At 36.0% G+C, this 26,839-nt stretch overlaps 6 protein-coding genes across 7 annotated transcripts; 3 read left to right on the top strand and 3 right to left on the bottom strand.

The window, feature by feature from the left end:
* Nucleotides 1-306: 306 nt before the first annotated feature.
* LOC111696384 (tumor suppressor candidate 3) lies at nucleotides 307-1,736 on the bottom strand. Its single transcript, XM_023465979.1, has one exon. The coding sequence runs from the start codon at nucleotides 1,703-1,705 to the stop codon at nucleotides 734-736; it is 972 nt and encodes a 323-aa protein (XP_023321747.1). The 5' UTR covers nucleotides 1,706-1,736; the 3' UTR covers nucleotides 307-733.
* Nucleotides 1,737-4,050: 2,314 nt separating this feature from the next.
* On the top strand, nucleotides 4,051-7,582 carry LOC111696363 (suppressor of tumorigenicity 7 protein homolog). Its single transcript, XM_023465958.1, has 6 exons — nucleotides 4,051-4,178; nucleotides 4,726-5,155; nucleotides 5,514-5,647; nucleotides 5,861-6,587; nucleotides 6,777-6,928; nucleotides 7,232-7,582. The coding sequence occupies exons 1-6, from the start codon at nucleotides 4,098-4,100 to the stop codon at nucleotides 7,340-7,342; spliced, it is 1,635 nt and encodes a 544-aa protein (XP_023321726.1). The 5' UTR covers nucleotides 4,051-4,097; the 3' UTR covers nucleotides 7,343-7,582.
* Nucleotides 7,583-7,584: 2 nt separating this feature from the next.
* LOC111696891 (transcription initiation factor IIA subunit 1) lies at nucleotides 7,585-9,306 on the top strand. Its single transcript, XM_023466671.1, has 3 exons — nucleotides 7,585-7,838; nucleotides 8,496-8,747; nucleotides 9,156-9,306. The coding sequence occupies exons 1-3, from the start codon at nucleotides 7,587-7,589 to the stop codon at nucleotides 9,225-9,227; spliced, it is 576 nt and encodes a 191-aa protein (XP_023322439.1). The 5' UTR covers nucleotides 7,585-7,586; the 3' UTR covers nucleotides 9,228-9,306.
* LOC111696303 (uncharacterized) lies at nucleotides 9,275-17,267 on the top strand. Of its 2 annotated transcripts, XM_023465877.1 has the most exons (11): nucleotides 9,275-9,343; nucleotides 10,315-10,411; nucleotides 10,659-10,789; nucleotides 11,316-11,486; nucleotides 11,816-11,910; nucleotides 12,532-12,646; nucleotides 12,960-13,491; nucleotides 13,573-13,740; nucleotides 14,117-15,025; nucleotides 15,674-15,870; nucleotides 15,979-17,266. In XM_023465877.1, exons 1-11 carry the CDS (start codon nucleotides 9,311-9,313, stop codon nucleotides 17,122-17,124), a joined length of 3,594 nt encoding a protein of 1,197 aa, XP_023321645.1. In that variant the 5' UTR covers nucleotides 9,275-9,310; the 3' UTR covers nucleotides 17,125-17,266. The 2 variants fall into 2 exon arrangements, with proteins under 2 accessions (XP_023321645.1, XP_023321652.1); XM_023465884.1 differs by lacking the exons at nucleotides 9,275-9,343; nucleotides 10,315-10,411; nucleotides 10,659-10,789; nucleotides 11,316-11,486 and having other exon boundaries at nucleotides 11,825-11,914; nucleotides 15,979-17,267.
* Nucleotides 17,268-18,268: 1,001 nt separating this feature from the next.
* On the bottom strand, nucleotides 18,269-24,551 carry LOC111696451 (adenine phosphoribosyltransferase). The gene is made up of 6 exons (XM_023466057.1): nucleotides 24,377-24,551; nucleotides 21,528-21,597; nucleotides 20,490-20,556; nucleotides 19,825-19,906; nucleotides 19,361-19,415; nucleotides 18,269-18,603 (listed from the first exon to the last, which is right to left on the bottom strand). The coding sequence occupies exons 1-6, from the start codon at nucleotides 24,527-24,529 to the stop codon at nucleotides 18,464-18,466; spliced, it is 567 nt and encodes a 188-aa protein (XP_023321825.1). The 5' UTR covers nucleotides 24,530-24,551; the 3' UTR covers nucleotides 18,269-18,463.
* LOC111696458 (translocon-associated protein subunit gamma) lies at nucleotides 24,529-26,831 on the bottom strand. Its single transcript, XM_023466067.1, has 3 exons — nucleotides 26,352-26,831; nucleotides 25,098-25,190; nucleotides 24,529-24,768 (listed from the first exon to the last, which is right to left on the bottom strand). The coding sequence occupies exons 1-3, from the start codon at nucleotides 26,724-26,726 to the stop codon at nucleotides 24,682-24,684; spliced, it is 555 nt and encodes a 184-aa protein (XP_023321835.1). The 5' UTR covers nucleotides 26,727-26,831; the 3' UTR covers nucleotides 24,529-24,681.
* Between the last annotated feature and the right edge of the window lie 8 nt (nucleotides 26,832-26,839).

Consider the following 26,839-nt stretch of genomic DNA (forward strand, 5'->3'; position numbering starts at 1 on the left):
ATTAGTAACTGGAATTGGATGGTGCAAAAAGATAAAAATTTTAACGATTTTATCGTAGGACATGAAACAAGGACGAGTCTGCAGACTATAGGACAAGTGACTGCAGGGTAGGTGCAGAGGTCTGCAGGGTAGGTGCAGAGGTCTGCAGGGTAGATGTGTAGGACTGCAGGGTAGGTGCAGAGGTCTGCAAGGTAGATGTGTAGGACTACAGGGTAGGTGAAGAGGTCTGCAGGGTAGATGTGTAGGACTGCAGGGTAGGTGCAGAGGTCTGCAGGGTAGAAGTATAGGACTGCAGGGTAGGTGCAGAGGTCTGCAGGGTAGATGCAGAGGTCTGCAGGGTAGGTGCAGAGGTCTGGAGGGTAGGTGCAGAGGTCTGCAGGGTAGATGTGTAGGACTGCAGGGTAGGTACAGAGGTCTGCAGGGTAGAAGTATTGCAGGTCAGGTGTTGAGGACTAAAAAAGATAGGTGTAGAGGACTACAGGGTAGATGCAGGGGACTACAGGTTAGGTTCAGACTGTAGAGGACTGCAGGCTAGGTGTAGAGGACTACAGGTTAGATGTAGAGGACTGCAGGGTAGGTGTAGAGGATTACAGTGTAGATGTAAATTATTGGTTAGCTGGACATAAACCAGGCAAAAGGGATATCTTGAGATGACCAAGTTGGATGGATTAGTCTGGATATCTTGAGATGACCAAGATGGATGGATAAGACTGGATATCTGAAGCAGTATAAACTATTTGAAAAGGAAACTATAAGGATATCCACCAGCCTTTGATCTGAAGATGGACAAGATCAGACTGAAGAAGAAAGCCAGGAGAACTAAACCAACAACAGCCAAAGCTCTTCTCTTCCCTGAGTCTCCCTTGCTCTCTCCTGCCTCCATCAACATAATCATACCACAGACTATCAGTGCATAGATCAACATCACGAAGTATGTCTCGAGAACGAACTGTCCTTGGCTAGATCCATGAATATACGCTACTCCACCCTGCTGAGTTTTATGAACGAAAGGAGGTCCACGAATATGGTTCCACATCTGTCCAGAGGTCATGGCGAACACAAAAAACATGGCAATCAGAGACCAGGCAGTACGGTTGTAAAGGAATTCGAGGTTATTACGCCTGATGTAGAGAAGGCCTCCAATGAGTGTTGTAAGCATGAGAAGAGCAACAGTGCCAGTGTAGTTGGGAGGACGGAATACGCGGATATTTACATCAGTCCTCTCTCCAACCCACTTGGCGATAACATCAGCACTAAATCCAATTCTCTGGATATCCATGTTGTCTTGCTTCTTAGGTTTACCCTTCTCCGGAAAGTGCATGAAGACAGGGGCAGTGTTAAGTTTCATGGACTGAAAAACATCTGGTCCTTCGTCGAAATCAACCATAGCGAAGAAAAGTTTGTTGGAAAATGCGGGAGAATATCTGTAGGAGTTGGCGACCAACTGGAACTCATCACTCGCCTGTTTACAAATAGCGCACTGCCTGTTAGCGGAGAGGGCGGTGAACATGACGACTATGCTGTAGTTCCTGGGGGTCCCCTTTACTAGCTCGCGGAACTTGTTCCCGTTCAAACGGATCACAGGACGCTTGAGGGAGAGTTCTGTAAGCTGCTCAACCCTGTCTGCTAGACTCCCGTCCTTCTTCTTGGACTGGGCTATACCCTCAGCCACCAGGAGGGCCAGGAGTACCAAACAAGCTCGCATTGCTGTAATCTGAAACCTGTCAAGTTATACTAATTATATAAATCACAACTTAAGCCTTATTTAGAACTTTACAATATTTATTTCAAACATAACATAGAACAATTTTCTTGGTAATTTCCTTTAGAACGATTTTAGAAAATATTGAATTTCAATTTAACTACGCTATAAGGTTGGGTCTGTCATAAAAACCGATTTTTGGACTCTCCCCCCTTATTTTTCAGCACAGTTATTAATATTTATTACTTAGACTAAGACTATTTCTGAGCCGAGCGCTGCGGCTAGGACAGACTAGGGGCCGAGCGCCGCGGCTAGGACAGGCTAGGGGGCCGGGCGCTGCAGCAACATGATCAATTATATCCAAGTGTTACATAAGAGAAAATTGATAGGAGGGGAGGGGGGTCCAAAAACGATCTATAAGAAATTACCCTATGGTTACTAGTGTGTTTACTTTAAAATATGTTTACTTAGATATAACTTTTTTTTAAAGCTTCGAGTGTTAGATATGTTTAGATAGAAGAATTAAAGCGAAAAGAAAATAATAATGATGACGTAAAAACATGAACGATTGACAAGTAATTCCTGAGATCATCATCAAAACTGACTTGATCAAACCATCAACTTTTCAACTTTAGTTTAGGAAATATCACATAAAAGTTAAAACTAAATGGAATGGAACCATAAAAGAGTTGAGTCTGTGTATTCCTCCTATTGGACGAATTAGAACAAAATCAAATACTAGCTTTTATGAGTTTATGGAAACGTCATCTAAAATTTCCGAACCGGTGGGTCGGATCTCTGAACCGGTGGGCCGGATCTCCGTACCGGTGGGTCTGATCTCGGCAGGATAGGCTCGTCTGAACTGAGGGAGGGAAGGCGACGCAGCCATAAACCTTGTAAAAAAGTCTCCGAAACCCTGCAGAAACAGTCTCCAAACCCTGTGGAAAATCTCCGAACGTTGTAAGGAGCAAAAAATGTGTTATTCAGGGGGAAATTGCTTAGTTTCTCCATTTTATTCAACATATGGCACAGGACCACACAAAAGTATTAATAAATGCAATTTTGATCTTATTGAATTCCTTAGTATGTTTATTTTGTATACTCCTATTTTTAGGCTAAAACTTTAAAATGGACCTGCGCAATTCAAAGAACTTGCGTGAAATTAGATGTGTAAAAGATGGAGGGGTAAGATTTCATTCCATTGCTCTTCCTATCCCAAGTTAACTTACTTTCCCTTTCTCTCTCTATTTCTCTCCTTCCCCATTCCTTTCACCTTCCCTTCCCATTTCTTAGGCCTTTTCTCATTTCCTTTTTGCCCTTATCCCCTGTCCATTCCCTCTTCCTTTTGATGGCCTTTACCTTTTATTCCCTTTCCTACCCCCATCCTCCTTGAGGGATGAGAAGGGAAAGGGATTTCCCTTCTCATCCCACTTCCCTTCTCTTCCCTGGCCTTTCCCGTTCCACATTTTTTTTCCACTTTCCCCTCCCCTTTTCCCCCTTTTCATTTTCCCCTTCTTCTTTCCTCTTTCCCATTCCTTTTTCCTCTTCATTTTATTTTCCTCCTCTTTCCCCTCCCCTTCCCCTTTCCCCTAATGGTGATGAAGCAAACCTTTGTAGAGTAAAAAAAGTAGATATTAGTTCCACATTAGTTGAAAATATATTTTGGTCTGGGTTGACCCTCGTCAGTTTTATAATAACCATCAAACTTGATAAAAAAAAATTGTTAAAAACCACAAGAAAATAAACAAACAAAAAAGATTATTTTAAAAAATTGGGTGCTGTCAAATGCACAAAAGGGAACTCGGATCATGAAAGTCAAACTTGAAATCTGCACCAAAAGATGATCAAAACAATAATGAAATTTTTTCTATAAATTGATTATTATATTCTATTATGTTCTGCAGGGTTCGGAGAATTTCCACAGGGTTCATGGCCGATTGTCCTTCCTCCCCTCTCTTACTTTTTCTCTTTTAATAAACCGTGCGCGCGCAGTACTTCTGAATATTGTTGCTCAATCAGCTGAATTTACTCCGAGTCCGAACTACGAGTTAAGTTTGCTAGAATAGATTTTCTACCTCCGAGATAATGGAATAGAAGAGGAGCTCTAATCTGTGAAGCGGAGAATAAAAATCAATAAATTTATTCTTTCTTGCTCCAAAATATTGATTTTTTAATGGTTCTGTTTTATATTTTACGGATGCTAAAAACTATACATGATTTTTAGTATTGATCTTTCAAATAAGTTAAACAGTGATTTTTTAATGTTATTTGGACTTTAAACAAATCTGTATTCTAAATACAGCACTTCATGATATTTTACATAATCATAATTTAATTTGTTTTCAGAACTTTTGTAAATTATTGCTATGTGTGGCTTGGTGTGCCACCCCGCATTATGTTTATGAAAGGTTTGAACAAACTTAAAGAATTGATTGTCTGGTCTTGGAGCTATCTCTGGGTAGTCTGGTTTCTTCTGGTAAATAATTTTCAAAAGTTACTATAGACATATAAGATTTTTATTACTAAAAGTATAATATCTAAAAAGAGAGAGAACCTTATTTACCCCGAAAATGAAATACGAATAAAAGACAGATGGGTCTGTCCTAGAGAACGATTTTTGCCCCCCCCCCCCCATATCAATTTTGTACATGACCACTTTAGTATTTATTAAGGGTTAGGTTAGGTTAAGACACTTTCTGGGCCGAGCTCTGCGGCTAGGACAGGCTAGGGGGCCGAGCGCTGCGGCCACGGGTTAGGTTAAGTTAAGACACTTTCTGGGCCGAGCTCTGCGGCTAGGACAGGCTAGGGGGCCGAGCGCTGCGGCCACGGGTTAGGTTAAGTTAAGACACTTTCTGTAAGATCCATGTACAATATTGTTATGTGGAGGGGGGGGGGGGGTCCAAAAATCGTTCTCTAGGAAATTACCAGACTGAAAAACCTCTTATTTTTCCCTAAAGAATACCATTGAAGCATAAATTAAAAAGTCTTAAAACCTAGAGATTTGAATAACGATATAATTTCAGGTTTCCTTTGTAATCTTCTATCTCCGTGGACCTTTAAAGATAAGTGAGAACATCGGTATGGCAACAATGTTTCTCTCTACTTTAACCCCGAAGTTCTACGTCGCTCTGACCGGAACCTCTTCTCTTATCTCCGGCCTTATCCTCATCTTCGAGTGGTGGTACTACCGCCGATATGGAATGTCTTTCATTGAACAGGTTTCTTTAAACCATATATCTCCCTGGTTGGGAGGCGGGGACCCGCCGGAAACTGCAACTAACCCGGCACCCGCCGTTCCTGAATGCAAGGTCTGGAGGAACCCGTTAAATCTGTTCCGAGGAGCAGAGTATCAAAGGTTCCAGACTGCAACCAAGAAGGAACCTCTAACCTACTACGATATGAATCTCTCCGCCCAGGATCATCAAACTTTCTTCACATGTGAAGCTGATGCAGGTAAATTTTAATGATTTAAATTTTTGTAAAACTCAATACAAAACTCTTAAGAATAAGAACTGACCTGTTAATATTCCAAAATGGAGATTCAACATGTAGAGTCTGATTTTTCTAAATAAGTTTCTCAATTGTAATTTATCATTTTCTCAGATTTTTTATTTATTGATTCGCTTAGGACAAACGACGAGATTATATTTTCTTTGAAAAGCATTCCCCGTTGACCCCCCTCTCGTTATGAGTTAGGAAAGTGCAGCTGAGCGTGGTGTAATTCTTGATAATAAATATCCTTGTAAATGCATGAGAGACAGAAATAAAGAAAATGTGATATGAAAAGGTTTTAACGAAATAATTTGTCTAGGTAAGCCAGAGTATGAAATAATGCAAACAGCGTGGAGGGAGCGGAATCCCTCTGCTCGGATAAAGGCTGCTAAGGATGCGATTGTTCTGAATATAGAGTGCGCTACAGCATATATACTGCTAGCTGAGGAGGAGGTAAATTTTTTTTCACGTTTTGAATCAGAAACAGTATCCGTTAAAATATTTTTCAACTTCCAATCGGCGATAAAAGAACTGAATTGATGATGAAATTACCTTTTCAAGGAACGATTTAAATTAAATTTATAATTCTGTATGAGCTTTATTGATCTTCAGTATTAATTTCTCTTCCAAGTTCCGCCCGCTCTGTTTATCAATTGTATATTTCAGGCCTTGGATATTGCTGAAGCTGAAGTCAAGTTTAAGGAAGCATTTCGTATTGCTGAAACCAACTACAGGAGATCTCAACAACTGCAGCACCAGAACCAGCTAATGGAGTCCCAGCATAGGAGGGACACCAACGTGATGATCTATATCCGGAGACGGCTCGCTATGTGTGCCCGGAAGCTGGGGAAGCTGAAGGAAGCTGTGAAGATGTTTAAAGATCTGGCCAAGGAGGTTCCTCCTATTATGAATGTATTGAATATCCATGAGAACCTGCTGGAGTGTTTACTGGAAATGGGAAACTACGCTGATGTTCAAGCAGTATTAGCTAAATACGATGACATATCTTTACCAAAGTCCGCTGCCATTTGTTACACGGCAGCCCTGTTAAAAGCAAGATCTGTAGCTGACAAGTTCTCTGCTGACGTGGCGGGGAAGCGTGGACTCACGGTGTCAGAGATGGCAGCGGTGGAGGCTATTCATCGAGCAGTGGAGTTTAATCCTCATGTTCCTAAATATCTGCTGGAGATGAAACCATTGATTCTTCCTCCGGAGCATATTCTGAAACGAGGGGATAGCGAGGCTATTAGCTACGCGTTCTATCATCTCACACATTGGAAGCGGGTAGACGGAGCACTTAATCTCCTGCACTGTACTTGGGAGGGAACATTTCGTCTCCTCCCGTATCCTCTGGAGAAAGGACATCTTTTCTATCCATACCCAAGCTGTACAGGTTACTTTCAAACTTTATCATAAAACAAGTTTTCATGAGTGTTTCTTGCGTGGGACAGTCTTAAATGTTTAAAATGATTCTTTAAGATTTTTATCAAATGCTTTTTAAGTATTGAGTCGAACTATGATAAGGTTTACGATTTATTGGGTAAATAGTATAATATAGAAAGAAANTTCCATGTATTTTCAGAGTGTGCGGATAGAGAGTTGTTGCCGACATTTCACGAGGTTTCTGTTTATCCTAAGAAGGAGCTCCCATTCTTTATTCTCTTTACAGCTGGGTTGTGTAGTTTTACAGCTCTTCTAGCTCTGCTCACCCATCAGTATCCGGACTCAATGGGGGTAAATACTATAGATATCTTATAGAGGAAAATACACCAGAAACCACTATATTTTTCTTAACAAAATTAGCCTTTTTTTGGGAGGAGCATAAACATTAACACTTTAAAAAAAGCACCTCGAATTAATATATTGTGTTACTTGAAATTTTTTTGTTGATAATTTGAAATGTGTAAATTCAAAATATAAGGTTTCAAGTCGACAAATTTCAAACAGGGATAAAATTCAAACAGGGATGAAAGAAAAAATAATTTCCTCATTTATTATAATGCGCCATTTACACGTCGTTAATTACGTTTACTCTAGAGTATTGCGAGAACAATTCTGAACTGGGTTGCAGCTCCTCTTCACTTCATCCTGGAGAAAGCAGACAGCGTCTTGCCTACATCACTTCTTCATCTTCTTTCTAAGATGTAGGAATCCCTCATGACCAGTTGTAACAGTCACATCACACCTAGGCATAATGATCTAGATTCTAACTATATTTATTGTCGTTTGTTAACTATTGGCTCTAATTAAGGATAATAATACCGTTTCTAACATCACCGGTTCATATTTATGTATCCCAGGTTTCGTCTCTTCTTTTAGTACTTGTGAAGCCCAAACACTTAAATGTTAAACGTAATGGTTGCCATATTGTCATATTGTTGTTTCAGAGAAAATGGAACGGCAGCCCATGTCCTCCGCATCCTCTCTTTATCAGAGTGTGATAAATGATGTGATCAACTCTGTTCGTGAATCCTTCCTTGACGAGAGTGTGGACGAGACGGTTCTCCAGGAGCTGCGGAACATGTGGCAGTCTAAGCTAGAGGCCAGCAAGGCGGTGGAGACACCTGGACAGTATAATAATGATTCTGCCGCTTTAGGAATGCTTTCAAAATTGGGTCACAAAAATAATAAAGAATTTTATGTCATTGAATAAATGAAAACTAAACTGAAAGGTTTTTTTTCTCTAAATAACTTAATACTTGAATGTGTATTATAAAAAGAAATTTTACATATTCTGATCAGCGCTAACTTCTAGAAAAGTGTCTCTTTGAATTATTTTCATTATTTCACAATAATAAGATTTTGGGAATTTTCCATCAAAATTCGTTTTATACATGAAACAAATTTTGATTGCATCTCTTAAGATAGTAAGGTACGAATTTTAATTTTTAATTATTTCTTTTTTAATTGGCTTTACTCGTTCTTCTTTCAAAGCTTTTTCTTCTGGAAGCAGGGTTGTTTTATCTCAAACCAAATATACCATTTAAATTTTAAATCTGCAACATTTTTGCTCCCTGGATCCGGATCCGCGAATATATGTGGATCCATGGATCCGGATCCAGGGGAAAAATAGCAACCAAAAAAACTTTTTGCTCTCAAATCCCAAATTTGAACTGTTAAAAAAAAAGAGATTAGATACAAATTTTCAAGTTATGAAAGGCCCAAAAACAAGGCTCTAAAATTGAACCACATCATCCTTTTCCGCGGATACCCTGTCTTATCAAATATTTCAAGTCGTTAATGTTCAAACAATTTTTGAATAATATTTATTCAATCTGTTAAAATTGTTAAAAATATTTAGATGGCTGGGTTGAGACGCGGAGTGATGCCTGGAGCAGGAGGTGGAGTAGGAGGAGGTGGAGCACCAGCTCAGCACGTTGTTATCTCGGATCCTAATCGTCTGGTTCCGGTTCAGATCACAATACCAGCTCAACAAAACAATCCTAATAGTCAACCTCGGGCACTCACAGTTCAGGTTCCAGCACATGCTCTACAGCCTTCTAGTAACAGTGGGTCAACTTTACAACAAGTTCTAACCCAGGCAATCACAGTGGTAAGAATCATTTTCTTAGAAATTTTTTCCTTAGTTGAATTTAAAATTTTCTGAAAAAGAGGGGTTGTAGATTTATTTTATGCTTTTATGCAGGATAAATTGTTTTTTTTCGGGGGGGGGGGGAATACATTTTTGACAAACTCATATTTAAAGATTATTTAATCCCCTAGTATTGTAGTAAAAAATTGCTGAGTTGGATGAAAAAAATGAAAGTTAAGTTATTTAAAGCTTTGCAATTAATGTCAATTTTTCTTTTTTTCCCCACAAACTTTTAGTCCTTGCCATGGTTAGTTATCAAAATATATACCATTGAAAAACTTCAATAAGGGACATAGATCATTAAGTAATATTTCCATTACTACCGTAAAATATACAGACTTTCATGCAAGCTAAATGTTCCCTTTTCAGGCATTATCCTACCCGCAGGAGGAAGCGGCGCGATTTCTGCAAACTCAAATTGACGCGGCATTTAGACTCTAGCCAGCACCTGTAGTTAGATTCTTCCCAAGCAAATACAACCAGATATACTTTACTAGAATAATTCTTAATTATTTTCAGAGAAGATGAAGGTTATAGGACTAGTAAGTGGAGGAAAGGTAATGCATTTTAAAGATTGTAATTAGTATGTAATGTAACAGCAAAACTCAATGATTTTTAAATTGGTATACTCACTACTTAGATCTGCTGAAAAATCCTTTTTGGGGAGGAAGTAAATTTAATACTTTGGTAAGAAGATAAGTTACATATAAACTAAGGACAGCTGCTTCAACCTAGTAGAATGCATAGGAGCAGGATATCTGTATATAAACTAAGGACAGCTGCTTCAACCTAGTAGAATGTAAAGGAGCAGGATATCTGTATATAAACCTAGGACAGCTGCTTCAACACAGTAGAATATATAGGAGCAGGATATCTGTATATAAACCTAGGACAGCTGCTTCAACCTAGTGGAATGTATAGGAGCAGGATATCTGTATTCTGTATAAAAAGCTAGGACAGCTGCTTCAACCTAGTAGAATATTTAGGAGCAGGATATCTGTATATAAACCTAGGACAGCTGCTTCAACCCAGTATAATATATAGGAGCAGGATATCTGTATATAAACCAAGGATAGCTGTTTCGACCTAGCAGAATGTATATGAGCAGGATTTCTGTATATAAACCTAGAACAGCTGCTTCAACCTAGTAGGATATATAAAGCAGGATTTTTGTATATAAACCTAGAACAGCTGCTTCAACCTAGTAGAATGTATAGGAGCAGGATTTCTGTAAACCTAGAACAGCTGCTTCAACCTAGTAGAATGTATAGGAGCAGGATTTCTGTAAACCCAGAATAGCTGTTTCAACCTAGTAGAATGTATAGGAGCAGGATTTCTGTAAACCTAGAACAGCTGCTTCAACCTAGTAGAATGTGTAGGAGCAGGATATCTATAAAGTCCTGTTCAGGACAGCTTCTTCAACCTAGTAGACTGTGTAGGAGCAGGATATCTATAAAGTCCTGTTCAGAACAACTGCTTCAACCTAGTAGAGTGTGTAGAAGCAGGATATCTATAAAGTCCTGTTCAGGACAGCTGCTTCAACCTAGTAGAATGTGTAGCGGCAGGACACGAGATTGTTGCGCTTGCAAACCTAAGACCAGAGAACCAGACCAAAGAAGAACTAGGTAAATAATTATGTTTGTGGTAACATTGAGATGGGATTAAGATGGCCTTTTTTGTACAACTAAATTTTATTTGAAGCTGATAAGAAATTTGTTATTTTTTAAGTAAGAAAATAAAATTAACCTGCACTAGTCATAGTTTATCATAGCAAATTGACAAACTGCTAAAATAAACCTGTTTAGATAGTATGATGTACCAAACAGTAGGTTCCTCCGCTGTTGAATATATTGCTAAAATAAACCTGTTTAGATAGTATGATGTACCAAACAGTAGGTTCCTCTGCTGTTGAATATATTGCTAAAGCCATGAATTTACCATTCTTTATTGGTACTACAACAGGAGAAGGGCGGAGCACTAATAGAGATTATACTCCTACTCAGGTTCAATATCTTTAATACTTTTAGATTATTTTTAGTTTATTTTACAACCCAAGTCGGTTGACGTCTATGTTTTCATCTATAAACAAATTTTTTATTATTTTGTAAATTAATCTATAGCTCATGACTGATCTTTGGAAATTTTTTTTCTTTCCTTATCGGGTATTGCAAACCGTCCACTACGCTTGTTACACCTAAATATCAGATTTCCAGCATAATTTTTAGTATCTAGGTTTACAGTGGGCTTAGTGCCCACCACGCCAACAGTTCTAAAAAAAGTCATAGCGTTTGTGGCTGATTTTTCAGTCAGCCTGACGAACATTTTGAAATAAAAACATTAAAAATCACGCAGATTTTTCTGTTTACAAGTCGGAATTTTTTTTCTAATGTGATTTTCCGTTTAGTAGTTTTGACGTTTAATGGCTACACATAAACCAACAGTCAAACCAAATATATACAGAATGTTTCACGACAGGACCAATTAAACTTTCTTCTAAAAATTCAACCCCCTTTATTAGACATATTCCAGGGGGATGAAGTAGAGGATCTGTATCAGCTTCTCTCCCGGGTTATTAAGGAGACCGGAGCTGAAGCAGTATCTGTCGGAGCAATCCTTTCAGACTATCAGAGGGTTCGGGTTGAGAATGTTTGTCTCCGACTCTCCGTGGTTCCTCTTTCTTATTTATGGCAGAGAGATCAGGTATGTATAAAGGATACGCAGTTTTCTTGGTAATAGCAAACCATCTACTTAGATTACAGCCGCGTCAGATTTTGAAAAGAACGAAAAGAGCTAATCCGTCTCAATGGTTTCCTTACCAGTCCTTATTCCCGTATTCCCGTCTATTATTGGTCCATGTCAGGGTATTCGACCAAGGTGAGGTCCTTGACCATTTAAAAGTGAAATTTATGACGAATAGGAATTCTCATTTAAGAGAGAAGCTCTTCAGACTATACAAAAATAAATGAAGCAAAAGTAAAGTTTCTTTCCTTGGTTCTCTCTTGGCAGTATTGTTGAATTGATATGTTTAGGTTGAACTGCTCCATGAGATGATTGAGTGCGGGATGAAATCTGTTCTAATTAAAGTTGCATGTCTTGGACTCAATAGTTCTCATCTAGGATTAACGTAGGTAATTTATAGATTCATCTATAATTGCTTAACAATAAAAATCAATTGTCCTAACATAATTAAAGCTTTTTTTAAAAAAATATGTATAATATCTACTTTCGACCTTCTCAAATGAACGATACGGTTAGTCTTACTTGAATATTGTTTGCCAATTTTTCTATGGTTTACTCTTGCATGAAATCTATTAACAATAAATCAAAAAGAAACAAACTCTAAGTAAAAAGTATATATTTATATACAATGGTATATATGTATTGTACATGCTTCTTGGTTGAAAAGTTTGACTCTTAGAAAGAAATCTTTTGTTTCCTTGCTAAGCTGGGTTCCCAAGCTAGTATAAAATGTTACTCTATGTCAGTCCGATTGTATGTAAGATCATAACTCATGAATCCCTTTGCAGACTTTTCTATTGACTGACTTTTTAAAGGGAAATTTTAGATTTACAACCAAAGGTTATTGCAAACTAGGCATAAGGAGATACTGAAGTCACGACTTTGCGACCTCGCAACTCCTCTATTTTTGATTTTACTAAAGCAAAATCATCCGGTAACATTTTAAATTCAAAATTTCTCGAAGATTTCTGTTTGGGTGGAAGTAAATGGAACAAGTATTATTTAGGTTGGGGCAGATGGAGGACAAATTGCTTGTATTAAAAGATAAATACGGAGTAAATGTTTGTGGAGAAGGAGGAGAATATGAAACCTTTACACTGGATTGCCCACTCTTCAGACAGGTTCTGGAATATTTTCGAAACAATTAAAATATGAAATATATTGTCCTTTTCAAGATTCATTTTTTTTCCCGAAAGTAAAATTCAGTAAAAAAAACTCTATAAAAATCGGGGGTTTACTGCGCAAACTTTGGAACGTACTGCAACTGGGAATTTTTTTCTCTAACCTGTCTAATCTTGGAAAATTAAAATGTTTAATTAATCTTAGAAAATTTAAATGTTTAACATACAATAAGTAATACTAATAAGTATTCAAAAACGTCGTTAAATAATATATATAAAATCCTAAATATAGCTTAAATATTTACTAATTCAGGGATTAGAAATCACAACCCAGACTTGTATTAAACATTCTGAGGATCCTTTCTCTCCGGTCTCCTATCTCCATCTCGAGGTTAAACTTGTAGATAAGAGTATCCCGAATACACTCACCCAACCTCAGCTCCTGGCTCACCATAAACTAAAGGATCTTTCTCCTCACAGGTTTCTATCAGATATCATCTCGGTTTATGTTGAAGATAAAGAAAACCTTCCTGAACCTGTGGTTTGCGGAGTTGTATCTGATGAACCCGAAGTACGGTTGAACCACCCGGAGAAGGATTGGATTGAGATCATAAATATTCCTGGGGTTGGCACCACTCCTGCTCAGGGAATATCCTCTGCATTCTCCGTCCTGGCGGAGAGATTAAAGGAGTCCGGAGCAACACTGTCTTGTCTGTCCAGAATTATTCTCTATGTGAGCAGTATGTCTGATTATGGAGAAATAAACAAGGTTTATCAAGAACAGTTTGGTTTAAACCCTCCAGTTCGAGTTTGTGTAGCAGTAGGAGCGGATAATTTACCCAAAGGTTTGTTAATCAGTTGTTTCAAAATTCTGAACATTTTCAACTAAAAAAATATTTTGAAGAATGATTTTTTTTTTTTTTCAGGATGTTTGTTAAGTATGAGTGCCCGAGGTTGGATTGGATCCGAGGAGCTGAGATGTATGCATGTTCAGGGTTTATCTCACTGGGCTCCAGCAAACATTGGACCGTACAGTCAGTGCTCCATGGCGGGGAATCTCCTTCATGTCTCTGGGCAGATCGCTCTTATTCCAGGTTCGTGGCTTAATTTTGATCATGTTTCTTAATTGACTTCATTTTTCTGAATTATAAGTTATTTTTGTTTAGGTAGTATGACCTTAATACCAGAGCCAGATAAGGAACCAGATCTAGCCTACCGTCATTTTCTCCGAGCTATGTCAGGCCTGGAACCTCGAGTATCCGAGTCTGATATTTGTAGTGCAGTCTGCTACGTTGTCAGCCCTGAGTGCTCGAGAAAGGTTCAAAGTTACTGGCTGAGCAGAAACATGAAAATAGATCTTGATGTTCTCCTTGTGTCCCAGCTTCCTAGATCCGCTAACTATGAATGGGAAATTGTTATTCGACTTCCAAAACAGGATTTATAACCTAACTGTGATATTTTTATTTTCAGGTTTAATCAAAATGGGTGAAGAGGAGGAAGACGACTTTGATAAAATGTTAAAATCTTATGAAGAGGAGTTTTCCACCGATACCTCTGGGGATGTAACTGTGATAGAGAGAAAAAACGGAGAGAAAGCGGAAGATGATACAATTGATGAAAAACAAGCGGATTCAACCGCGAAGAACGTGAATAATCAAAATGATCAAAATGGCAACAAAGAAAATGAGATCAATGAAAACAGTACTGAGAATATGGTAAACGTCAAGAAAGGTTTTCACAACACAGATTCAAATAAAGAACTAATTGTAAATAGCCTTGATGAAAAGAAGAAAGTAAAAAGAGAAGTGTTACAAGGGACTAAAGATATTAATAAGTATGACAGAAATATAATAAAAGAGAATGGAGAGCTCTCAATCGATAATGAAACTACCACAAAAGAGGATTTATTGGTTTTCAATAGGAAAGAAGAGAACCTGGAAGAAGATGAAGAGACAACTAAGGAGGAAGGTGAGATATCTAATGAATGCGGAGAGGGATCTGATGATAATGGAGAGTCATCTAAAGAAATTGAAGATATACCCAGAGAGAAAGGAGAAGTTTCAAAAGTTAATGGTTTGTCTGATAAGGAGGCAAAGAAGATTGAGGATGATGATGAAGATGATGAAACACTAAAAGAAATCAACTCTTATCTGGAAGAATCAATTGATTTACGAAATAAAATGTTCGCTGAGAATGATTTTAAATCTTCTACTCCCAAGACCGCGAGGACAAAATCAGTTCTGAGTGATACGGAGTATTTGTGGAAGATGATTGATCAATCTAAATCAAAATCAGTTCTGAGTGATACGGAGTATTTGTGGAAGATGATTGATCAATCTAAATCTACAAGTTTAGAGGACACAAGACCAATCAATCAAGGTAAGTTTCAAACATTCCCAGCATAAAAACTCTTTCAACTCTTTGTCCCATAAAATGGTAGCATGTCTTAAACTTGGTCGCGCTGCTGGGATCTTTTCGAGTAAATTGTATGAAAAAAACCGGGTGCTACTAAAGAGTCGAAAATGGAAAAATTTCACGATCCGGGAGCCTAAAGCAATCTTTTAAGCCTTATGATTTGATTTCTTTTTATGATCAAAAGTTTTTGCTGCCCTCTGCATTCTGTTAACGTAATTTTATTTCATAAACACGTTTTTTTTTAAATCTTTGCCTTTAAAATCGCTCTTAAGACTTCGGGCTCAATGATATATCGTATTATTGCGCAGGAACTTATTATTTACGCGATTACTATCTATGCGCGCATTGGAATTGACTGTAAAGATTTTTTATTTCTATTAACCATATCCATAAACATGAATAAAACACATGCACTGGAGTCATGTAATCGTTAAAATTACATTAAAAGTTTTATTTACAATCAATTAAAGACTAAAAAATATAATTTTAATATATCATAATATTTGTTATTTTACAAATGGAACTCAATTTCGAGATCAGAATCTATATCAGGACACTCTGGCCCGTATGCATGGTCACGTTGCTGTTCTTTGTAAATCAATTTTATTTCAGGAAACCTGGATACGTCTTCCAATACAACCAACACGTCACAAAGTATATTGTTAGCCGGAAATATTTTGTACGACCAGGACGGAAAGAAGCTAGATTTATCTCTCTTGGACGAAGATGATGATGATGACGAAATCCAGGAGTTTACAATCGATGATATTATTCAAGATCTAGATCTCCTTGACGATACTGACGACGAGGTAATCCAGATAAATTACACGAAATTTAAAACATGAATTCAGCTGTTTTCTAAATTTGTTTAAACACAAAAGTCTTAATTTATAACTTTTTGATCTTGTTGTGTTTAGGACGAGACGGTGAATGAATGTGATAAAACTGTAGTTCCATCAGAACCTGAGAAGGTTACCTCAGACAAACCTTCACTTACTCCTCCTCCACCTCCCAAGATATCTCAACCTCAGAAACCCAAATTCAGTCTGAGTGAAATGAAAAACATAGATACTAATTACTATAGAGAGTTGGAAACTGTGTATAGAAAATATCAGGGTCATCCAGGACTAGGACCAATCCCTCCTAGGCGAGAGATTAGGAGACCTAGAGTTTTCAAAGACAAATCTGGGAATATTCTTGGATTTGACAGTTTAGAAGAGTACATCGATAACAATCATCCTCTCTGGTGTGATCTTAGAAACCAGTTCAATGATTTCCTTACCTTTGATAAACCAGACCATACTCTCGCTAGTTTTGTATCGAATCAATGGAAGAGTGGGTTCAGAGTAGATCCAAACCGAAACCTATCCTGCCTTCCTAGACCCAACTGGAGGAATAGGAAGAATAAAGTATTACGGGACGGGAATGTAACTCAACATGATCAGGTTTTGTCCAAGATTCTTCGGGTTGATCAAACCATGGAGAATAAAAAGGAGCAGTTGTATGCGATGTACAAAAATGCTGTCGACACCCAGACACTGAGAGAGAAAGAAGATGAGAGGTATGAAAGATACCAACACAACCATGTCACATTTAACTTAGATGATAGTTTTGTCACAAAATTTGATACTCTCCCAGAAGAGGAGGAAAGAATGATCTGCGGGTTTTGTTACAACCTATGTATGTGTACTGGAGAAGAAAGTAGAAAGCGGAAACACTCTTCGGCCTCTACTGAGTCAGGAAGGAAACGGAAGAAGATTGTATTCGAAGAACACGCCGACCTTATTATCCAGAAGTTGCAGTCTAAGGGACTAGCTCGCAGTGCTAATATTATTCATAGTATCAGGGAGTCCTACCTGTTCAATAGTTGCTACAACACCGAATCCTGGCAGGACCAGGAGGTTGTCAAGGAGCTTATCAGTCTTGAATCCGTATATGATGACTTCTCCAAGGAATACTACAGTCCCTATGCTCGGGATAATCCCGTTCCAGTGCCAATACCTGAGAAACTTGAAACCGACGACTCAACAATGTCATACTCTAAGTTTATTGAAGACTACTAACCTCTAACCTCGCGCCTTATTCTTCCATTATACATTAAATTTTATTTAAATGAAGAGAATAATATTTATAAGAGATATATTTTGTAAATCCAGAAATGATAACTATTATTGATATATATCAGAAATATATGAAATGATTAATCTTTGTTCCTTCTATGTTACATATTGAAACCAGTTCTCTCTGGGCTGTGTTTGTAATTAAGAGTAGATGTATCTGTGTTCCTCTAGTATCCGAGGAGGAGAAAAACCTTTAATTTTGAAAAGTTAGATAATTCACAATAGTTTCCTATGACCAGAATATTTCATAGATTTTAATGTGAACGATGGTTCCCATGCATATCCTATGACAGTCTGTGACATCCGTCTTGTGTTTACTTTTCAGCCCAGAGACAGTACACTGCTAGCCAAAAAATGCGTACACCTCTGATATAAATATCTTTACATTATAATTATGTGCACGAGTAGAAGAAATAAGTATATCTTCTACTGAAATTTTTCGTCAGGAAGGTTTCACAAACTGTTCGACAATTTAGGACTTTCTATGATGATTTCTTATTAATCCTATTTGAAAACTGAGTTCTGTTACGTTAAAATCCGCCAAATCATAACAAAAAAAAGTTTTTTTTTAGTTAAAAATACTTGAACATGCACAGTATTAAAACTAAGGCCGAATTTAAAGAATTTGAGCCGCGGCTGAAATGTGGTTGATCCCACTTAAAATTGTATTCAATGTTTTAAAATTTAGGCCGGCGCTCCATTAAAACCGGGTTTTGGTAGATTTGAGACGCGGCTCAAATTCATTAAATTCGGACTCTAGTCATCAATCAAACAATTTTGTTTTGTCAAATCAATAATTTATGTATAATGTTTGGATTTTGCTTCTAATTTGGTACTGAATGGTAGTTTCACCCTTCCTTGGCGGTTTAAATTGAATTGTAAGGCTTAGTATAAGACTCATAAGACTAACTGAAGGTATCTGGTATTGGTGACTTTGGAGTATCTTTTTTTAGATTTCAAAGGTCTTAAAAAATTCAACGGCAACAGGTTTCAATCTCAAAACTCACTGAACTACGATCTTGCCAATTCACTTAAAATAGTTTACTGTATATCAACGGGTAATAAATATTGAAAAGCTTCTTTAGAATTTTTAAATTTAGAAAATTATTTATTTATCCCTGAAAACAATTACAGCGCAATTTAACATAATAAATCTTAAAAACGAGTAATCTATAAAAAAATATATAAAAATACAAAAATCTGCAAGTATTTATTAGATTATCACATCTGGGAGAATTTCTGTTTGTCTCCCTAGGACTTCTACAACATGTACGGATACTTTTCACATCTGGAGAAGAGACTCAACCTTTGCTTGTATCTTCGGCCTACCCTTGAGGTCGGCTAGTTCTACAACAACCCACGTAGAGACTACTTCTCCACCACACTTCTTAACCAGGTCTACAGCAGCCTTCATGGTTCCTCCTGTACACCATACAGTTCAACACTCGTACAATCCCAACCATTGAAATTTATAAACACGTATTCACGTAAGTTGATTTACATAAAAGTTCAAAGTTATTTTGACTCTCTACATTTCCTGTACACTACAGTAAACTTCAATCTGCAATACCATCAAAGAATGAGAATTCAGAGACGACTTTAGGGAATTTATAATGTCCATTTCCATATATTGAGGATTCCCTTCAACTATAAACTTGTATCTTTCATTGCCAAATCATTATATAAGCCATTTAAAGAACACATTCAAAGCAAAAGACTTGGAATCCTCATATTTGAAGAGTGTCAAGTCGTCTTTACAATCTCATCCTTTATGGGCAACTCTTAAGAATAAAATCCGAGATTTGTCTATTTTTCTCCCATGGATATGGATAAAAAGAATTTTAAAAAGGTTTCATTAAATGGGCAAAAATCTATAAACTTTAAAATAGAAATTCAGTAGTAAAAAAGTATGCCGTGGAATATTAGTTGAAGTAGAAAGGGAATCCTTAATAGTAACTTCTGAATTGAATTTACTTCTGATTAGAAAAGGTTAAAATATCCGATCTTTTCTTGACTAAAGATAGACGACATAAAGAAGGGCTTCAGAAAACTAACGGTATTGAATACTATGGAAACAGGACGAGGATTTACGAATTAATTCTCTTGTAACAATGTTAGGTTGACATTCCGTGCATGTAAAAGTTCCCTGCTCCGAATGTTAATTGTGTTTAAACTGTTCCTGTTGCAAGAAGATCATCTACTATTAGAACCCGGTCAGCTCGCTTCATACTCGACTAAAAAACATTATAAATATAACCTTCGTGAAACTTAGAAAAAAAAACTACAAATAAATTGAGTCGTTGCCACAAACTCTTTATTTTCTAAACCCAATATCTTCACAACCTGATTGTGTAAACATTTGATATATAAAACTTAGAATATTTAATCCAACATAATTCATAGTTTAAACTATTAACGACGTTGGATTGCATAGAGATCGGCATTAGTAACAGAGATTATGGCAAAGACTCTATTCCTTTGGTAGATACAAATAGACAAGATACAGCCAATGACGAATCTCAACTCAACCAAGTTGGGAATTTATGAAGATGTAGATAATTGAAGTTTATAGTATATCATTATCTACATCTAGTTCAACTATTGGTTCATAAAATATATTTATATAATTCTGAGATTTTCTACCTCTTGCATTTGAAGCTGATCATCTCCATATTCTAGAGAATAACTTACAGATACACATTTACCAGGCAGTTTACCCTTCTTCCTAGACAAACACGTACAGGGGTACACACAAAGGTTAACAATAATGAAGACAAAAATTTATTTAATTTACACGATCGGAAAGTCAAATTTGATATTTCTTCAAATACTCATTTCCCAATGGTCAAAACTTTTGTATTTTTAATTTCTCAAAGATTATCTAATCCGTATATTTTGTGATCCAAAGCGACGGTTTAATTAGTTCTGAATATTTCTTTGATGTGGGATCGCGAAATACGAGACAGCTGTTTTAACTACAGGGTGTCCCAAAAAACATGGGAATTCAGTCAACGGACAAGTTTACTCTGTTTGTATACTGCAATTTTCTTGTTTTACTAAGCACAACAGTATGCAGTCAAAACATAAACAAACAAAATGTGAACATAGCAGACGAAACTCTTACAGATTACAGCTTTCTCAGTAGGTATCACTATACATAAATCAAAGAGTTATTTGAGAAGACGATATCGGATTCGTCACTGAATTCCCATGTTTATTGGGACACCATGTAAAATAAGCATGCACTTAATCGCTCCATGTTAACAATACTGAAGTTTTCTCAAAGTTTGAATAAAAAGGTGTTTAACCTGGCCGGAACAAAAGGTTTCTGAATATGGTTTGCCATAATAGGACCCAGGAGGAAACCGCGTGAATCTAGAAACAATTAAGAATAAAAACTAATATTTTCTAAAATTAAATCCTTTATGTAAGGTTACTATATAAAAGACATCCTACAATTCTTAAATGGATTTCTTGAATTTAAAATAGTCAAGATAATTTCCAGTGATTTAAATGCCGCCATTTTTTTAAATTGAGGGTCTCTTGTTCCTATTAATGATCCATATTTTGCCCAAGAAATTCACCATTTCTCGATTAAGTTCTAAGACAGTAGTAACAAATTTTAATTCATAATTCGAAACCAAAAGAGATTAACAGGATTTAAATGAAATCAAAACATATCCGACAATGATTAAAGAAAAAAGAAAAGAAAAGATACTTGGGTCTTGGTTAAAAAGTAGGAAATATTTTTTATGTAATAAAATTAGTTAAGTAAAGGAATTCGTATTGGCTGTAAATGGTTTCGCATCAAATTCAGGTGTCCATATAATTCCATTTCTGATCCCAAATGACACACCAAATGGGATCGGGATTGAAAATACATTTAGGGGCATGAAAGTACACTTCATATGTCATTTTGAACTTTGACAAGTTTTTGTGTATGTGTACTACACTTCAGAAATGTGTACTGCATTTGAGGTGCTAAAAGATGTAAATATTAGTATTTAATGTAAGAGATAAATTATGATATACAGAAAAAACACTCCCTTGTAGTAAACATTCTGCAGTATGGAATTTTTATCTACAACTTGACAGACTTGACATTATACTTCCAATTGTTTACAATAACAACATGGTTAATTTCTGCCCCTAATATCAATCAATCAACATTTGGGATTGATCAGACCCCTTATTTCCTTTATTTAGAAAAATGATAAAATGTCTGCAAATCGTCAAAAGCTCAATTTAAGGACGGGAGCACTGTGAATAGCTGGTTCTCTAAATTCTCTTACCCTAGCTTTCTTTCCCTCCCGGCTATACTAGAAGTATGTGAATATATATTTTACCTAATCCTACAATAACATCAACATCATCCTTCAAGGACTCGGCATAATCTTTTGCCAGGCTGAACAACGCCTGTAAGTATTTAGCATTTATTTTCTAATCCATAAATCTTTAAAATTCGAATCATCTAAACCCATTTGGTAATCAGTGGTCGCTCGAAATAAATGGAATAATAGGCCAAAATAATTGATTAAAGGGACTGTAAGCGTAATTTCAAAAGACACTCTATTTAAAGATAACAATGCCCGAATCACAACAATACCCCTTAAACCTTTTTCTGATCAAGGATGCCGGACATATCCTTATTAATCTATTTTTTATGAAGGGTCACTTGAAATTGAGCTTACAGGACCTTTACGTATTTAACAAACATAGTTCTAGCAATGCCTTTATAGCTATTTTACATAAATGTGTTAATCTTTTATTAACACCATACACGACATTACCCCAATTAAATTTAAACATAAATAAACCCCTATAATTGTTGTTTATAAAATGTTGTAAATTCAGAAATTATTATCTTTTTTGGGCCGTTTAAAATAAACAAAAGAAAGGTTTTTATTAAATAATTTCTTGTTTTCTGTTTTTTTTTCTTTGAATGGATAAAATATCCTTTTAGTAATAATTATGAATATATTTTAGATAAGTGACAGGTCGAAATCTTATTCCATATATTTTTTTTCTGACTTCTGTACTTTCATTAGATAAATCTGACTTTTTTCTTAAAATAAAAACTTAGGGGGTTCAATAAAAAAGGTAATTAAGTGACTACTTTTCCGTGACATCTATTCGTAGATCGGATAAAATGCCTTACATACTTTAACAATGTGTTTCACTAATCTTGGGATTTATAAAATGTGGTCCGTCGGTTTCGTAGCTTTAAAACCAAATTTCAATAAAATGTATAAAACCGTCAATATTTCGTAATTTAAAGATATGGGGAAAATTATATAATAGAAAGTTCATTGGTCATGATTTATTGTTGTTGTGAAAAAATATCGTTCATTGGCAATGAAAAAACGATTTAAATTAGGTCGCTTAATTTCCATATTTGTCGGGCATGCTATATAGTTTACAACGTTAAAGAGATTGTTCAGGTATTTAAGGAGGACAGGAGAAACACGAGCTTTTCATAGGATTAATTCCATTTAATGGCCGGCACTTACAGGGAGTGACCGGCTATGTAAGGTAGTTGAACTGAGTAAGCAGTTTTGTGGAAAGCTTCTCGAATGAATCCGAAAAGAAGTTTTCCACAACACTGCATACTCAGTTGAACTACCTTACATAGCCAGTCACTCCCTTTAAGTAGATATTGTGTTAACAATACTCCCATTATTTAGGATTTTAGTTTGTTTACAGACATTTAAATGATTTCAGTGTGTTTTCTTCTTCTGCCTGTGTGCAAACCTGGGCAAAAATAGCCTTTTCAAAAATATACATTTCGAATTAACAACTTATAACAAAATTTTGTGGGAATTTGTTTTGGCGCCATATTGACACCACTCAGATCTATATATTTCTTATTATGCTTAGATAAAACCACAGGTCGTATCTATCTATCTACATTGCTCCATGGTAGGGTAACCACTAACCATAATGGTAACACGACTAACAACTCATTACCAAAACATTTGCATGATTCGCATGATTTTTCTCTATTTTCTCAACTGATAAAATTCAAAAGGAAGGGTCAGGTTACAAATGTAATACCAAGCTACGCTCGCTACCTACTATTCATGATTTTAGGAAATCGAATTAATCAAATCAATCCTCTGCCCTGTTAGGTTAATTATATTCGGACGAAACGTATACTGAAAATAAGGTTTCTTTTAAACATGGAACTCTTAGCATATACAATGGAACATAATATGGAACTCTTAGCATATACAATCTCTTCTTGGGAGAGTTTATGTATGAAAGAGTTCCAAATACCAATACTGACTAACCTACAAAGGATGAGACTGTAAAGACGATCCCAAGGTTTAATTTAGTCTTCCGGCTCGGTTAAAGTCATGAAATGAGTGATTAACTTAATTATATCTCATCATTCTGCTTGGAGAGTCATGTTTTTTTTTACAAATGGAGATTCTACTTTAAGGGACCGTTGACATAATTTTAAATGACCCTATATAAATAGATTGGTATGTCCGATTCAACACGGTACCCATTAGTCTGATAAAATATGAATGAGATATTATCTTGGAAAATTGATTATTTTGATTTTCCGTTTCTCTAGAAAAGTGATTCATGCAGTTACAAAATTAATTTGAGAAATTGTTAGACTTTAACTGTTAAAGATAGAAAGAAAAACGACGATACCTTTCACATCATAGATCAGAAAAAGTTTTGAAGGGTACTGTTGTAAATCGAGCATGACCCTCTTTCACTGGAGGGTGCCCCTTTTAAAAATGGTTGAGTACTGATCTAAGGTGATTTTCATACAGGTCAAATTACTTATGATTACCCACAAGGCACGATGAGCACGAGAGTATGAAGAAGACTCTTTAAATGTGACAAGGCCTGAGTTTAATCTAAGACTTCTGCATTGATTGAAGTCTTTGATCAGCTTACTTAATAATTTGGCAAAGAAAAAAATAAGTTTAATTTGAAGTGGATCATGCTTTCATATATTCGTCTCTTTAATCTCCTTATTTGTGGAAAACCCTGTTAATGAATGGTTATATTTGACGGAACGACCGTAATTACAGGCCAGAAGAAACGTTTAGGAATCCATAAAAAGAAAGTTAAACTTGATTGTTACTTATAATTTTTCTGCACAATATCTGAACAATCCCTTTAAATATTTGATTTGAAAGTAGTGCTATGAAAGATCGAAAGAAAATAACCCTGCCTCCAGAGCAATAGGGTTAGAGAAGACAGCAAAGATATCATGGAAAAGGATTCCAGGTTTAGGGAAGTCAGGATAGGAAGAGAACGAGGATCTAACTAGTTGAATCCGTTTATCCTCCTCCTTTACTTCTACATCCACTACATTACCAGACATTGTTTAACAAGTATGTATTTCTAAAAAGTTTAGAACAAAATAATTAAAACAGAAAAAACGCTGCATGATAAATATCACGGGATGGAACGGGTGCATGAAATGCAGTAGGTAGGTTGATTGATATCTCTGCTCCCAGGGGTAGGTCGGTAGATTTATCCCTTTGTTCCGGTTGAGAGGAGAGCAATGAACCCACTGGCAAAGCCAAGACTGATTCCATAGTTGACATGAGGGGAGGTTCCCTGAAAACAAATTGATCAGAAACAAGTTCTAAAATAAGCTAATAAGTTTTATCCGGTGAATGTGGAAATACGATCGAACAATACCCGACAGGATTTAAACAAATTAAAATGAGTATCGGGACAATTTACAAAATAAGGTGTTCCAATAATCATGAATATAAAGAGCCGATTTTAACTGAAAGGCTGGAGATCAAGAGTTCTCCTAAACGTAGTGTAGGTAAATATAAATATATATTTGTATAGAAACTAGTCACATTTCCTGCATTTTTAGGATAAATTTTCAATCTAAAACTTTTCTAAACAAATTATTATATAAGAGATAAACTCACATTGAGAATATAAAATGAGCTGAGGATGACGATTGCGAGGAAGAGAGAGTTGTTGTAGAAGATGGAGAAGGTGGTTGCCTCGTACTCGGCAACCTAAAGAATAGATTAGAAAGTGTAAATGGTGTTTGAACGCTGAGAACTAGCCATTTCTAACTTTGTTTCGTTTTTATCTTGCTTTGATGTTTAGTTTATATTACGGGGGATATTAGTTCCTAACCTAACACTTGGCCCATTTCTAACACTGAGTGTTAGAAATGGGCCAAATCTGCAAAGTTATCTTTCTCAAATGGATACATCTTTTAATCCAAGACGAGAAGAACAAAATTACAACATATATTTATAAAAAAAAATGGCTAAAACTATATATTGAAACAATAAATGCCAATTTAAAATAAATAATAAGGTGTGAGAATTAGTTTTTGACGATTCTTGATTTAATTTTTGAACATTTCCTGATTTGAGACAATTACCGGAATTCATATCAATGTCAATTTTGAAGCAATTACGCACTGAGGTGACAAAACGAGATTTTTGAAAAGCTTAGATTCTAGAAATAAGTTAATAAATAGTCTTCATAAGTAAATTTTTGTTTTCAGTGATTTATTTTGTAAGTTATGAAAATGAGTTTTGTTTTGAATTGCGGATTATACTCAAAACGGGAAAGTGGGTTTTGTCTCGGAAACGAAACAATGTTTTAAATTCAGGAAATGTTCGAAAATGGAAACCTAACATTGACTTGAAAACGGTAAAGAGATTTAATATAAAACGAACTCTTTTTATAATTATGATTCAAAAAATGAGTTGATATGGGCCGGTATCCCAAAAACCCTCGCTTTCAATTTGTGCCCATATCTAACACTGAGTGATGTTAGAAATGGAGTTTGGAAAGTATGTCCCCTGTATTAAAATTACAGGTATATCGTTTTGTATTATGCATGTCGTATGTATTGTGTGGGTTTGAAGTACAACAATGCAATTTACCATATTTACCACAAGATTTTTTTTAAATACTGTACAATGAAAATCTGAACATACAAAAAGGCTTGCAAAATTTGAAACAATTCTTAACACTTTTTAAGAAACCGTATTATTAGTTTTATTATTATTACTACTTAGATCTTTAGATTAAATTATTTTAATTAAGATTTTTTTGCAAAATCATTTTGTTGTTTAAAAATTATGGTTTACCCGGCCACACTAAATGTGTGAAATAATTTTGTTTCTTAATAAGATCAATAAAACTATTTAAATTACCTCATTCTTCTTCCAGAGAATTCTCTCATCCTTCTCCTTCTTACTGATCTTCTTATCGTCGGCCAACTTCTTGGTAATCTCCTTTGTAACGGCCGCCTCTCTCTTCACTGCAACTTTATGTTTGAGCACATGCTTTGTATTCTTGTAAGCGAATGCAAGGAGCCAGGTTGAGATAATTGTACCAATAACAAACATGATTGCATAAGCTGACACGTCGACAGAGTGTACACGCCAATATAACCAGACCGGGATAGCAGACACAATAAACCCGTTTCCGTAGAACAGAGCACTGGACTTGGTGGACACGTTCTTGTTGAACCCCTCCAGGAGCAGTTCCTCCTCCCTTGTAATCTTTCCTCCTACTTTAGGAGCCATTTTATTTTCTGAAACATAATTAATTAAATAACAGATCAGCTGTAGCTAAAATTCGTTTACAAAGTATTTAACAAAAATATTGACATTTGAGTGAGGGTGGTGAACTCTCTGGT

This window comes from Eurytemora carolleeae, unplaced genomic scaffold, assembly GCF_000591075.1.
Source record: "Eurytemora carolleeae unplaced genomic scaffold, Eaff_2.0 scaffold72, whole genome shotgun sequence".
Lineage (NCBI taxonomy): Eukaryota > Metazoa > Arthropoda > Copepoda > Calanoida > Temoridae > Eurytemora > Eurytemora carolleeae.